The sequence below is a fragment of the Zalophus californianus genome, chromosome 8 (assembly GCF_009762305.2).
Source record: "Zalophus californianus isolate mZalCal1 chromosome 8, mZalCal1.pri.v2, whole genome shotgun sequence".
Taxonomy (NCBI): Eukaryota; Metazoa; Chordata; class Mammalia; order Carnivora; family Otariidae; genus Zalophus; species Zalophus californianus.
Window position 1 is genome coordinate 136991502 of NC_045602.1, and position 14692 is coordinate 137006193.

Consider the following 14692-nt stretch of genomic DNA (forward strand, 5'->3'; position numbering starts at 1 on the left):
CTTTCTCCCCGGGGGACCGAGCGCCCGTGGAAGAGAAGTAGCTGTCACGCTGTCCCAGGCCCTGAAGACTTTGAGTTTCCATTAGCAGGAGGACAAAGCCTGTTCCTGAAGCTTACTCTTTTATCTTTGACCTCACGTGGCCATAGAGAAAGAGAAGTGATCGATGGAGGGCAAAGCAGCCCGCTGACGGGGCGCACGTAGGGCTTGGCGGAAGCCCTGCGAGCGCAGTGCCCTTCCCGGTTCCCGGGGAGTGCCGGAGCCGCACCCGTGCCGTGCGCAGCGTGGCCGGCTTCCCACGCGCATGCCTCCGCGCCTCGGGACCGCGCATGCGCCGTCTGCGGCTGCTCGTCCTGCGCGTTCAGGACAGAAGCTGGGCGCCGCACGCAGTTGGGGACCGCCTTTGCAGCATCCTCACAAGCCCCCAGGCCGGTTTTGCTGGGTCCTGCGGGGAAGCGGACCGCGCGTAACCCAAACTGTCTTCTGCTTCAGTTTTCAAGGAAGGGACAGTAAAGCGTCCCCCAAGAAGCGGGTGGACGTCCGCCTGTCGAGAACGTCCAGCGTGGAGCGGGGCAAGGAGAGGGAGGAGGCCTGGAGCTTTGACGGGGTCGCGGAGAGCAAGCGCGCTGCCGCCAAGGGGTCTGAGGAGAACAAGGAGAACTTGATCGTGAATTCGGAGCTCAAGGACGACCTGCTGGTGTATCAGGATGAAGAGGCGCTGAACGACTCCATCATCTCTGGTGAGGGGAGGCCGGAGCCCGCGGGGTGCGGGGTGCGGGGCCCCGGTGGAGGCGGTGCTCCCCCCGGCTGGGGCGGGGGCCTGCACCTCTGAGGATGAGCAGGGGCGCCCGCAGACGGGCCCTGGGCCGGGACTAGGAGATGCTGAGTGAGCCCGTTTTATTTTGGTAACTGCATGTTGATTTCCGTGTGTTTTTGAAAACACATAAAAGAGGCTCCGTGAGTAACTTTGAGAGCGTCGCTGCTTAGGAAGACACGGCAGAAAGTTGTACAGCTGGTACTCGGAGGTCCAGCGTTTGGAAAATAGAGCAGAAATTGCCGCCAGGAAAGCTAGATGAGGTGAAGGGAGGGCGAGAAGGAGCCGGCGGCCATCCCTGGCGCAGTGCCTGCTTGTGTGGGAACGCATGTGCCCAAGGCCGTCGGAAGCCCAGCTCCAGGCCTGTCCTCACAGCCTGCTCTGAAGGTCAGAGTAACCGTTCCGTCCTACCTCGAGGACTCAGGCTCAGGGAGTTAGAGCATCGCAGGGCCCGTGGTGAAGGGAGAGGAGGTGCAGGCCAGGCCAAGCGAGCCCGGGGAGGGTGCAGGCTGTGCTGAGTGCCGGCGCCGTGCCGGGGGCTCAGTCTCATGCTGGCACCACCGTGGGCAGAGGACTCTGGGTGGAGGCACCAGGGACCCAGCCAGGCAAGCTGCTTCTTCCTTGGGTGTCGGGTGGCAAATGGGGAAGGGGCTGACGTTGACCTTGGTCCTGGCTTGTCCTGAAGGGATGTGAGCATCAGCCACCGTGACCAGGTGGACGGAGCTCAGGCTTAGCAGCTCTGGCTGTCAGCCTTCTTGTCCCCTTGCATACTTCTGAGCCTTTTCCACCCCGGCCAGCGAGGCATTTCTAGGGGTGGGTGCCATAGCGTGTGAGGAGCACCAGTGTTCTGTGCGTGGGGAAGAGGCTGACTTTGATCACTGAGACAGAAACTTGGAGCCAGCCGTTGGCCGAGGGACTCTGGATGTGTCAGAGGAGCCTGCAGCCTGTGGACTTTCCCAAGCTTACCCAGCCCCAGAATTCTCTTCCTTGAACACCTGTCAGCCTCTGAGGGATGGGGTCATGCGGGACATGTCTGAGAACGGCGGGTGAAAACGAGGATGCCAGGCTGGTGCAGGTGCCCCCAGGCTCAGCACCAGTGATGCTGGGTGATTCTCTGGGGGGAGGGCTGCCCTGTGCCTTGGAGGGTGTTTAGCGGCACCTCTGGCCTCTACCCCCCTGGACCATGCTCCCTCCAGCTCTAGGGGTGGATCTTGTCTGCCTCTTCGGCTGCTGGCGGCTCCAGGCTCTCCTGGGCTTGGCGGCTGCTTCCCCCAGTCTCTGTCTCCGTGGTCACATCCCTTTCTCCTCTGCTCCCTGGGCCCTCTCCCTCATCCCATCCAAGTACTAACCACGCCCCATCCCACTTGGCTACCACGATCAGGCGAGCTAGAGCATGTCCAGGGTGCTATGGCCATAGACATGCCCTCTCCTTTTCTTACAGGGACACTAGTCATTGGATTTAGGGCCCATCTGGATAATCTTGGATGACTCTCCTCATTTTGACATCCTTAATTACATCTAGGAAGACAAATTGCATCTTTTTTCCAAATAAGGTCACATTCACAGATACAGGGTACACGTTTCTTTTGCGGCCACCATTCCACCTTCTCCAGCCACTCCCGATGGCATAACATGCTCCTCACTGAGCCACTGTGGTCTAATGGGAGCAGGGAAGGTAGAACTCCTAGAAACACTGTTGCTAACGTGCGCAGGCTCACGGCCAAGCTGCCTGGGAATGTGCTGCACTTGCAAACCCTGAGCGGAGCATCCTCGCCTCGGTCCCCTCCCCCGTGCACACCAGTGTTCTGGGTTCATGATCGAGGCCTCACGTTCAACCCTAAGAACATCCTGCTGTGGGCTGGGCTTGTTGCACACACCATCAGGAATATCTGGAGATTCCAGTCTTCTACAAATTGAGCCTCTGGGTGCTCCTCCCACGTGCCTGATACGGGGTTCCCAAAGCATGGAAATCCAGTGTGGAAAGTGGTTTCCTTGCTTTTACACATTCTCCTATGTGTTCGTGATTCTCTCCAAGTTAAGAACCTCTCAGATAAATCACTTGGAGGAAAAAATTCTATTTTGGTTCTAGAAAAAGTCTAGAAGTGTTACTTTTGGAAGGACTGTTACTTCAGTGGGAAAGGCCCATGAACGTATTCTTTGCCTGGTGGGATGATGGCGGCAAGGATCAGCTATTTGCTTCTCTTGGGTTCAAGAGGTTTTGCGGGCATTGGCCTGTGCCATGTGAACAGTCCAAAGATGTGTCACCCTGGATTCTCTGATGAGGTGGCATCCTATGCATCGTTAGAATTTCATTTCTAAGAGCTGGTGGTGGCCTCATCCAAGGCAGGTTACCTTGTGAATCAGCTGGAAGGCTGTCCTACCTGACTAGTTGTAGTGAGAAATGTATCTGTTGTACTCTGAGTCTGACAGTTGGATTTCTGTGCAGAGCAAATAAAATGTCTTGGTCAACACAGCAAGATGTGTGACAGACCACGTGTGATGTTTTGTGCCAGCCTGCAGCATGCACAGTTACGTGCAGTCAGTGCTGGGTAAAAACAGGACACCAAGAACGTTCTCAGGCTCCTCAAAGGTGAATTTTTAAGATTTAATTTTTTTTTAAAGATTTTATTTATTTGAGAGAAAGAGAATGAGAGATAGAGAGCACGAGAGGGAAGAGGGTCAGAGGGAGAAGCAGGCTCCCCGCCGAGCAGGGAGCCCGATGTGGGACTCGATCCCGGGACTCCAGGATCATGACCTGGGCCGAAAGCAGTCGCTTAACCAACTGAGCCACCCAGGCTCCCTAAGATTTAATTTTTTAAAAGCAGTTGTAGGTTCTCACAGGAAAATTAGAGAAAGTTACAGAGACTTCCATGTGCATCCCCAGCCCTACACCTGCCTAGCCTCCCTGATACCAGCATCACTCACCAGAGTGATGCCTTTGTTACAAATGATAAACCTACACTGACCCCTTATCCCCCGAAGGGTTCACTCTTGATGTTGTGCCTTCTGTGTGTTTAGACAAATGTACAATGACTTGTGTTGATCATAGCATTCATTCGCCGCTCCAAAAATCCTCCGTGCTCCCCCTGTTCATTCCTCCCATCCCCACAACCACTGATCTTTTTATTGTCTGTAGTTTTACTTTTCAAGAATGTCCTATAGTTGGAGTCATATAGTGTGTATCCTTTTCAGATGGGCTTCTTTCACTTAGTAATGTGCAGTTAAGTTTTCCTCCATGTCTTCACGGCTTGATAGCTCATGTCTTTTTAGTGCTGAGTAATATTGCATTGTCTGGATGGACCATGGTTTATCCATCCCCTACTGAAGGACATCTTAGTTCCTTCCAAGTGTTGGCGATTATGAATAAAGCTGCTATAAAAACCCATGTGCAGTTTTTCATGTGGACATGATTTTCACCTCCTTTGGGTAAATACCAAGGAGTGAGATTGCCAGATTGGTATGGTCAGACTATGTCTAGATTTGTAAGAAACCATCAAGCTGTCTTCTAAAGTGGCTGCGCCATTTTGCTTCCCGGCGGCATGAACGAACTCTTGCTGCTCCACATCCTCGCCAGCGTCTCGTGTCGTCAGTGCTCTGGATTTTGGCCTTTCTCGGAGCTGTAGGGTGCTATCTCACTGTTCTAATTTGCATTTCCCTGAAGACCTATCATGTGGAGCATCTCTCTATATGCTCACTTGCTGCCTGTGTATCTTTGGTGGGGTGTCAAGGTTTTGGACTCATCAGGTTATCTATTTTCTTAGCTCTTCTTTTAAGAGCTCTTTATATTTTGGATCACAGTCCTTTATCAGATGTAACTTTTGCACATATTTCTCCCAATCTGTGTCCGGTCTTATTTTCTTGACATCGTCTTTCACAGAGCAGAAGTTTCTAATGGAGTCTAGCTTATTATTTTTGTCGTGGATTGTGCTTTGGGCAATGTTTCAAAAAGGACATCACCATACTCAACCTCACTTAGGTTTTCTCATGTTATCCTCTAAGAGTTTTATAGCTTGGAATTTTACATTTAGGTGTGTGACCTATTCTGTGAAGGTTATATAGTCTGTGTCAAGATTTATTTTTTTTAACATGTGACTGTCCAGGTCTAGCTAATTTGCTAATTAAAATTTACTTAATTTAGAATTTTTGTGTTTCATTTAAATTTAGCATAAACATTTACAATTTAACAATTTAGCATTTTTAAACTTTTTTTTTTTTTTTTAAGTAGGCTCCACACCCAGCATGGGCTTGAACTCATGACCCCTGAGATCAAGACCTGAACTGAGATCAAAGGTCAGACGCTTAACCAACTGAGCCACCCAGGCGCCCCTAAAACTTATTTAACAGCTTAAATAATTGTTCCTAATATATTATTGAGGATTTTTGCATCTGTGTTCATTGGTCTGTAGTGTTTTTTCTTCCTGTAATGTCTTTGTCTGGTTTTATTAGGGTAATGCTGGCCTCAGAATGAGTTAGCATCCTATCCTCAGCTTCTGTCCTCTGAAAGAGATTGCACAGAATTGGTATAATTTCCTTAAAATTTCAACAGATTTCACCAGTAAACTCATCTTAGCCTAGTGCTTTCTGTTTGTAAGGTTATTAATTATTGATTCAATTTATTTAATAGATATAGGCCTGTTCAGATCATCTGTTTATTCTTGTGATTTTGGACAGATTGTATCTTTCAAGGAATTGGTCCATTTCCTCCAGGTCATGCAATTTGTGGGAATGGAGTGATTCGTAGTATTTCTTTATTCTTTTAACGTCCATGGGATCTGTAATGATGTTCTTTCTTTCATTTCTGATATTAGTAATCTGTGGCCTCTTTTTTTTCTTAGTTATCTTGGCTGGAGGCTAATCACTTTTATTGATCTTTTCAAGGAACCAGCTTTTGGTTTCATTGATTTTTCTCTATTGATATTTTGAATATCACAGATTTCTGCTCCCTTATTTCCCTCCTTATTCTTACTCTGGATTTAATTTGTTCTTTTTCTAGTTTCCTAAGGTAGAAATTTGGATTACTGATTTTAGATCTTTTCTAATCCATGCATTCAATGCTATAAGTTTCCCTCTAAGCTCTTTTACCATATTCCAGAAATTTTTATAAGTTGTGTTTTCATTTTCATTTAGTTCAAAATATTTTAAAATTTTTGCTGAGATCTCTTTTTTGACTCATGTATTGTTTAGAAGTGTGTTATTTAACCTCCATATATATTGGGATTTTCCAGTTGCCATTCTGTTACTGCTTACTGGTTTAACTGCATTGTTTTCTGAGAGCAGACATTATATGATTTGTATTCTTTTAAATTTGTGAGGGTTTGTTTTATGGCCCAGAATGTGGTGTATTTTGGTAAATGTTCCATGTGACCTTGAGAACAATGTGTATTCTGCTCTTGCTGGATGAAGTAGTCTATGGGTGTCAGTTATACCCAGTTGGTCGTCAGTGCTGTGGGGTTCAACCAAGTCCTTACTGATTTTCCATTCCTGGATCTGCCCGCTTCTCAGATAAGGGTGTTGGAGTCTCAGTTATGATAGTGTGTTAATCTACCCCTCCTTGCAGTTCTGTTTTTGTCAAATAGTTTGACGTGCTGTTGTTAGGTGCACACTTGTTAAGAACTGTTATGCATTCTTTGAGAATCGGCCCCTTTATCATATGGAATGCCCTTCCTTATCCCTGACAACCTTCCTTGCTTTGAAATCTGCTCTTCTAAAATTAATGTAGTTATTCCTATTTTCTTTTGATTCGTGTTATCATGGTATATTTCTCTCCATCCATTTACTCTTAATCTCTGTGTCTTTATATCTAAAGTAGTTTCTCTAGACAACATAGAGTTGAGTCTTATTTTTTGATCCACTCTGACAATCTCTGCCTTTTAATTGGTGTATTTAGGCCATTGATATAGTTGGATTAATATCTACCATATTTGTTACTGTTTTCTATTTATTGCCCTTATTCTTTGTTCTTCTATTCTACCATTTGTGGTTTTATTTTTTTGTATCCTTTTAATTCCAATATAGTTAATATATAGTGTTATATTAGTTTCAGGTATACAGTATAGAGATTCAGCACTTCCAGACATCACCGGGTTCTCATCACCACAAATGCACTCCTTAATCTCCATCACCTGTTTAACCCACATCCCCATCCACCTCCCTCCTGGTAACCATCGGTTTGTTCTCTATAGTTAAAAGTCTGTTTCTTGCTTTGTCTCTTTTCTTTCCTTTGTTCATTTATTTTGTTTCTTAAATTCCACACATAAGTGAAATCATATGGTATTTGTCTTTTTCTGACTTATTTCACTTAACGTTATACCTCCTAGCTCCATCTATTTTGTTGCAGATGGTAAGAAAGATTTCATTCTTTTTTATGGCTGAATAATATATATTGTATGTGTACAACACTTCTTCTTTATTCATCTGTTGCTGGACATGACCTGCTTCCATAGTTTGGTTATTGTAAATAATGGTGCAGTAACATGAGGATGCATGTATCCTTTCAAATATAGTATTTTTGTATTCTTCGGGTAAATACTCTGTAGTGCGATTACTGGATCATATGGTAGCTCCATTTTTAATTTTTTGAGGACCTTCCATAGGGTTTTCCACAGTGGCTGCAACAGTTTGCATTCCCACCAACAGTGCACAAGGGTTCCTTTTTCTCCACATCTTCACCAACAATTATGTTTTTTGATTTTAGCCATTCTGACAGGTGTGAGGTGAAATCTAGTGGTTTTGATTTGCATTTCCCTGTTGATGAGTGATGTTGAGCATCTTTTCATGTGTCTGTTGGCCATCTTTATGTCTTTTTTAGAAAAAAATGTCTGTGTCTTCTATTTATTTTTTAATTGGATTGCTTTCTTGGTGTTGGGTTGTATAAGTATATATTTTAGATACTAATCTTTTATAAGGTATGTCATTTGCAAATATTTTCTCCTATTCAGTATGCTTTTACTTTTTATTGGTTGTTCCCTTTGCTGTGCAGAAGCTTTTTATTTTGACATAGTCCTAAAAGTTTATTTTTGCTTTTGTTTCCCTTGCCTCAGGAGACCTATCTAGAAAAACGTTGGTATGGCTGATGTCAGAGAAATTAGTGCCTGTGCTCTCTTCTAGGATTTTTATGCTTTTAGGTCTCACATTTAGGTCCCTAATTCATTTTGAGTTTATTTTGTGTATGGTGTAAGAAAGTGGTCCAGTTCCAGTCTTTTGCATGTAGCTGTTCAGTTTTCCCAACACCATTTGTTGAAGGGACTCTTTTTTTCTCATTGTATATTCTTGCCTCCTTTGTCAAAGATTGACCATATAATTGTGGGTTTATTTCTGGGTTTTCTTTTCTGTTCCACTGGTTTGTGTGTCTATTTCTGTACGAGTTCCATACTGTTTTGATTACCACCTCTTTGTAATATATCTTGAAATCTGGAATTGTGACGCATCCAGCTTCATTTTTCTTTTTCAAGATTGCTTTGGCTATTCGGCGTCTTTTGTGGTTCCATACAAACTTTAGGACAGTTCTGGTTCTGTGAAAAATGCTGTTGGTATTTTGATAGGGATTACAGTAACTCTGTAGATTGCTTTGGGTAGTATGGACATTTTAACAATATTTGTTCTTCCAATCTGTGAGCATGGAATGTCTTTCCATTTATTTTTGTCATCTTCAATTTCTTTCATCAGTGATTTTTAGTTTTTGGTATACAGGGCTTTCACCTCCTTGGTTAGGTTTATTCCTAGGTATTATCTTTGGTGTAATTGTAAATGGTATTGTGTTTTTTTTAAATTTCTCTTTCTGCTACATGATTTTTTTTTTAAAGATTTTATTTATTTATTTGACAGAGGCACAGTGAGAGAGGGAGCACAAGCTGGGGGAGTGGGAGAGGGAGAAGCAGGCTTCCTGCGGAGCAGGGAGCCCGATGCATGGCTTGATCCCAGGACCCTGGGATCATGACCTGAGCCGAAGGCAGATGCTTAATGACTGAGCCACCCAGGCGCCCCTACATTATTGTTAGTGTATAGAATTGCAACAGATTCCTGTACATTGATTTTATATTCTCTGACCTTAATGAATTCATTTTCAGTTCCAGTAGTTTTTTATGGAGTCTTTAGAGTTTTCTCTATACAGTATCATGTCATCTGCAAATACTGACAGTTGTACTTCTTCCTTACCTATTTGGATGCCTTTTGTTTCTTTTTGTTGTCTGATTGCTGTGGCTAGGACTTACAGTCCTACGTTGAATAAAATGGTGAGAGTGGACATCCCTGTCTTCTTCCTGACCTTAGGGGAAAAGCGCTCAGTTTCTCTCCATAGAGTGTTCACTGTGGGTTTTTTGTTTAAGGCCTTTATTATGTTGGGGTGTGTTCCCTCTAAACTTTGTTGAGGGTTTAGTGGTTTTTTTTTTTTTGAGATTTATTTACTTATTTGAGAGAGAGCACATGAGTGGTGGGAAGAGCAGAGGGAGAGGGACAGACTCTGTGCTGAGTGTGGATCCCAATGTGGGGCTCAATCTCACGACCCCAAGCCAGAATCAAGAGTTGGACACTTAACTGACTGAGCCACCCAGGCACCCCTGTTGAGGGTTTTTGTTTTTGTTTTTGTTTTAATCATGAATGGATTTGTGCTTTTTCAAATAGTGAATGATTTTTTTAATGTATTGTTGGATTCGGTTAGCTGATATTTTGTTGAGGATTTTTGCATCTATATTCATCAGTGATATTGGCCTGTACTCTTTTTGTAGTGTCTTTATCTGGTTTTGGTATCACGGTAATGCTGGTCTCCTAGGAAGAATTTGGAAGCTTTCCTCCACTTCTATTTTCTGGAGTAGTTTGAGAAGAATGTGTATTAACTCTTCTTTAAATGTATGGTAGAATTCACCTATGAGACCATCTGGTTCCAAACTTTTGTTTTTCGGGAGTGTTTTGATTACTGATTCAATGTCCTTGCTGGTAATCCGTTCAAATTTTCTATTTCTTTCTGATTCAGTTTTAGTAGGTTATATGTTTCTAGGAATTTATCCATTTCTTCTAGGCTGTCCAATTGTTGGTGTAAAATTTTTCATTGTCCTTTGTATTTCTGCGTTACCAGTTATTTCTCCTGTCATTTCTGAGTCCTCTTTTTTTTTTTTATGAGTCTGGCTAAAGGCTTAGCAATTTTGTCAATCTTTTCAAAGAACCAGCTCCTGGTTTCATCGATCAATTCTATTGTTTTTTGTTTTTTCATTTTTTTGTTTTTTCTTTTAGTTTCTGTGTCATTTATTTCGGCTCTAATCTTTTTTATTTCCTTCCTTCTATTGGTTTTGGGTTTTGTTCTTTTTCTAGCTCATTTATGTGTTGTAAACTTAGGTTGTTTGAGATTTTTCTTCTTGAGGTACACTTGTATTGCTGTAAACTTCCCTCTTAGAACTTCGCTGCATCCCAAAGATTTTGGATTGTTGTGTTTTCATTTTGATTTGTTTCCATGTCCTTTTTAAATTCTTCTTTTATTTCCTAGTTAACCCAGTCATTCTTTAGTAGCATGTTATTTAACTTTGATGTATTTTAGCTCTTTCCAGACTTTCTCTTCTGATTGACTTCTAGTTTCATAGCATTGTGGTCAGAAAAGATGCATGGTATGACTTTGATCTTTTTGTTTGTTGAGACTTGTTTTGTGGCCCTAATATGTGATCTATTCTGGAAAATGTCCCATGTGAACTTGAAAAGAATGTGTTTTCTGCTGTTTTAGCATGGAATGTTCTGAATATATCTGTTAAATCTATATGGTCCAGTGTGTCATTCAAAGTCATTGTTTCCTTGTTGATTTTCCATTTGGATGCTCTGTCCATTGATGTAAGTGGGGTGTTAAAGCCCCCTATTATTACTGTATTATCAATTAGGTCCTTTATATTTGTTGTTGGCTGTTTTATATATTGGGGTGCTCCTATGTTGGGTGCATAAATATTTACAATTGTCCTATCTTCTTGTTGGATTGTCCCCTTTATGGTTATATAGAGTTTTTCTTCGTCTCTTGTTACAGTCTTTGTTTTAAAGTCTATTTTCTCTGATAAAAGTATTGCTACCCCAGCTTTCTTATCACATCCTGCATGATAAATGTCTCTGCATCCCTTCACTTTCAATCTGCAGATGTGTTTAGGTCTGAAATGAGTTTCTTGTAGGCAACATATAGATGTTTTTTTTTTTTTTAATCCATTCTGTCACGCTAGGTCTTCTGATTGGAGCATTTAGTCCACTTATATTCAATGTAATTATTGATAGTATGTATTTCCATTTTGTTACTTGTTTTATGGCTGTTTTTATAGTTCCTCTCTCTTCCTTTCTTTTCTTGCTCTCCTTTCTTATGATTATTTGGCTTTCTTTAGTGATGTACTTGGATTCATTTCTCTTCATTGCTTGCATATCTATTGTTTTTGATTTGTGGTTACCATTAAGTTTGTATATAACCTCTTCTGCATATAGCAGACTATATTAAGTTGAACATCACTTAACTTGAAATCCATTCTTTACTCCTTTTCCTGCCATGTCTTAAGTATATGGTGTCATACTTTACATCCTTTTATTTTGTCCCTTGAGTCCCTTGACTCATTTTTACAGACGTTTTTACTGCTTTTGTGCTTCCTACTTTACTTACGGTCTTTCCTTTCCACTCAGCGTCCCCTTTAACTTTTCTTGTTGGCCTGGTTTAGCAGTGACAAATTCCTTTAACCTTTGTTCACCTGGGAAACTCTTTATCTCTCCTCCTTATTCTGAATGATAGCCTTGCTGGATATTCTTGGCTGCAGATTTTTCCCTTTCAGCATTTTTAATATAGCATGCAATTCCATTCTGGCCTGCAAAGTTTCTACTGAAAAATCAGCTGTTAGCCTTATGGGGTTTCCCCCTGTATGTAACTGTCTTCTTTTGCTGTTTTGAAATTCTCTATCTCTACTTTTTGTCATTTTCATTACTGTGTGTCTTGATGTGGTCCTTCTTGGGTTGATTTTGTTGGAGGATCTTTGTGCCTCCTGGATTTGGATATCTGTTTCCTTCCCCAGATTATGTAAGTTTTCAGCTGTTATTTCTTCAAATAAATTTTCTGCTCACTTTTCTCTCTTCTTCAGGGATCTCTATAATATGAATGTTACTATGTTTGATAGTGTCACTGAGTTCCCTGAGTCTTTTCTCATTTTGCAAAAATTTTTTCTCTCTCACCTGCTAAATTTGATTATTTTCGATTACTCTGTCTTCCACGCTGCTGATTTGTTCTTCTGCTTCCCTTAGCCTGCTATTTATTCCATCTAGTGTATTTTTAATTTCATTTTTTGTGTTCATCTCTGATTGGTTCTTTTTTATCTCTTTGTTAAGGGTCTCACTGAGATCTTCCACTCTTTTCTCAGGTTTAGGGAGTGTCTTTATGATCATTACTTAAAATTTTCTATCCAGAGATAATACATCCATTTCGTTTGGTCTCTTTGTTGTGGTTTTGTCCTGTTCTTTCATTTGGGATGTATTCCTTTGTGTCCTCATTTTTCTAACTCCCTTTTATGAAATTCTGCTTTGTCTACTGCTCTTGAGCATAGTGGCCTTATGAAGAAGAGGTCCTATAGTGCCCTGCAATGCAGTGTCCCCTGTTCACCAGAACCTAATACCTCAGTGGTGTCTCCTATGTGTGTTGCATTGCACCCTGCTATTGTGGCTGAGCCACTTTTTCCTTCAGTCCAGTCATTTGCAGTCACTCTCTTGGCTTGTTGTGGGCAGTGTTTGGTACCTGTGGTATTAGTGGGCCAGTCTGGGGCCTCCTTGGGCTTGCGTTGAGTCAGACCAGGAATTTGCCAGAGATGCAGTAGTACCAAACTGCAGGGTGCTTTCCCTATGTCATCCCCTGAGATGCTTTTGTTGGTGGTCAGGGCCTGTAGTCAGACCAGATGTCTACCCCAAGCCCACTGTTGGGAGTCTGCAGTGTGACTGGTGTGTGTGATTATCTTTCCCTCTCCTTGGGGCAGGAGTCTATTTGGAGTGGTACTGGTCCCTGTCAGGGCTGCCTAGGCACTGCCAGGCTTGTGGCATCATTTTGGATGGTCTCTGGCCAAGAGCATATGGGAGGATGTGGATCCACAAAGCAAGCAGGGTGAGATGCAGTGTTAGCAAGGTTTGCGTTGGTCTTCTGGAGGAGGGGACCGGCAGCACTGTGGCTGAGGCACGCTTGGCCGGGGGGGGGAGGGGTGGATCCACTGAAGCATGGCAGGGAGAGGGCATGGATAAGCAAGTGAGGAAGTGAGTATTGGTGCTGTGCTGGTTCCCACAGCTGGCAGTGTTCTTATGCTGTGGGGCAGGGGAGAGAGGCGGCTCCTGCCAGCTCCTTTGCTGCTGGAGGAGTCTCCCTGCAATCTCTGTCCCTCTAGAACATGCTCTGAGATGAGTAAATAACACTCCCTCTGATATGCCCCAGGAGGCTTCTATGCTCTATCTCCATGGACTGTTTGATGTCCTGTCCCTTTAAGGGCTGGGACTCAGTTTTCTCCTGCCTCATGATGTTTAAAATTCCAGGTTTTAAGACCCACTGGTTGTAAGAACTCAAAAAATTCAGCCCTCTGGTTTTCAGAGCCAGAGGTTATAGGGAAATCACCACCTTCCCTGTGCAGGCTCGCTGCTGTGATAGTCTGTTTCTCTCCCTACTCTGGGCCTTCTTTACATCTAGTGGAGGAGTTTGTTCTGCCAGTCTTAGAATTTTCTGGGTTCTTTACACTGATGTGAATATTATCTAGTTGTATCCACGAATGAGGTGAGTTTAGGGTCCTCCTACTCTGCCATCTTCGCAGCAATCCCTACCTTTTGTGGTTTTAACTCAGAACTTTGTATAATTTCATTTTCTCTCCTTTCTTTACGTAGCAGTTATACTTTTTCTTCGTGGTTGTCCTTGAGTTTATGTGTTTTATATAATATACATATAATCCAACTCCATTTTTAAATAACGCTAGACCACTTCACAGGTAGCATGAGTGCCTTATAGTAACAAGATCATCCTGATTCCTTCCTCTGTCTTTTGTATCATTTTTGAACCTCCTTTCACTTACATAAAAGCACATATATACATATGAGGTATGTACATAAGCATAAACATATAGTATGTTTGATATATACATAAGTATATGTGATTGAATACATAGTTATTATTATTTTGAATAAACTATTAGATAAATTAAGAATAAGAAAAATAAGAGTTTTTCTGTCACCTTTACCTATTTCCTCTTGATGGCCTCCCTTTCTTTATGCAGATCCAAGGTTCTGGTCTGCACTGTTTTCCTTCCCTAAAAAACTTCTTTTAACATCTCATGCAAGACAGATCTATTGGCAACAAATCCCCTTGATTTTTGTTTGTCTTACTAAGTCTTTGCTTCTCCTTCACTTTTGAAGGATGATTTATCACTTTCTATAAAATTCTAGGTTGGTGGGTTTTTTATCTAAACACTTTAAATATTTCATTTCACTCTCCTCTTGCATGGTTTCTGAGGAGAAGCTGGGTAGAAATCTTTTTGTCATTCTTCTGTCTATGTTTTTACTTCTGGCTTCTTACAGAATGTTTTTTCTTTATTTTTGACTTTCTGTGGTTTGAAGATGTTATGCCAAAGCATAGTTTTTGTTTTGTTTTGTTTCTTTTCGGCATATACCCTGCTTGGTATTCTCTGGGATTCCTGGATCTGTGGTTTGATGTTTGACATTAATTTGAAGAAATTCTCTGACATTATTTTAAAGATTTCTTCTGTTCCTTCCTCGTTCTTCTCCTTCTGGTATGCCAATTATGTGAATGCTACTTCTTTTATAATTGTCAGTCAATCCTTGGATATTCTGTTTTAAGTTTTTTTTTTTCTCTGCTTTTTGGTTTTTAAAGTTTCTATTGAGATGTCCTCAGGCTTGGAGATTCTT

General features: G+C 42.3%; 1 protein-coding gene across 2 annotated transcripts in view; it reads left to right on the top strand.

Moving 5' to 3' along the window:
- Positions 1-14692, top strand: part of PHACTR3 (phosphatase and actin regulator 3) — a 207372-nt gene that overhangs the window by 135381 nt on the left and 57299 nt on the right. For both annotated transcript variants that reach the window (XM_027623330.2, XM_027623329.2), the window contains one exon: positions 490-737. In XM_027623330.2, coding sequence (XP_027479131.1) covers positions 490-737 — 248 coding nt within the window. The remainder of the gene's footprint in view (positions 1-489; positions 738-14692) is intronic.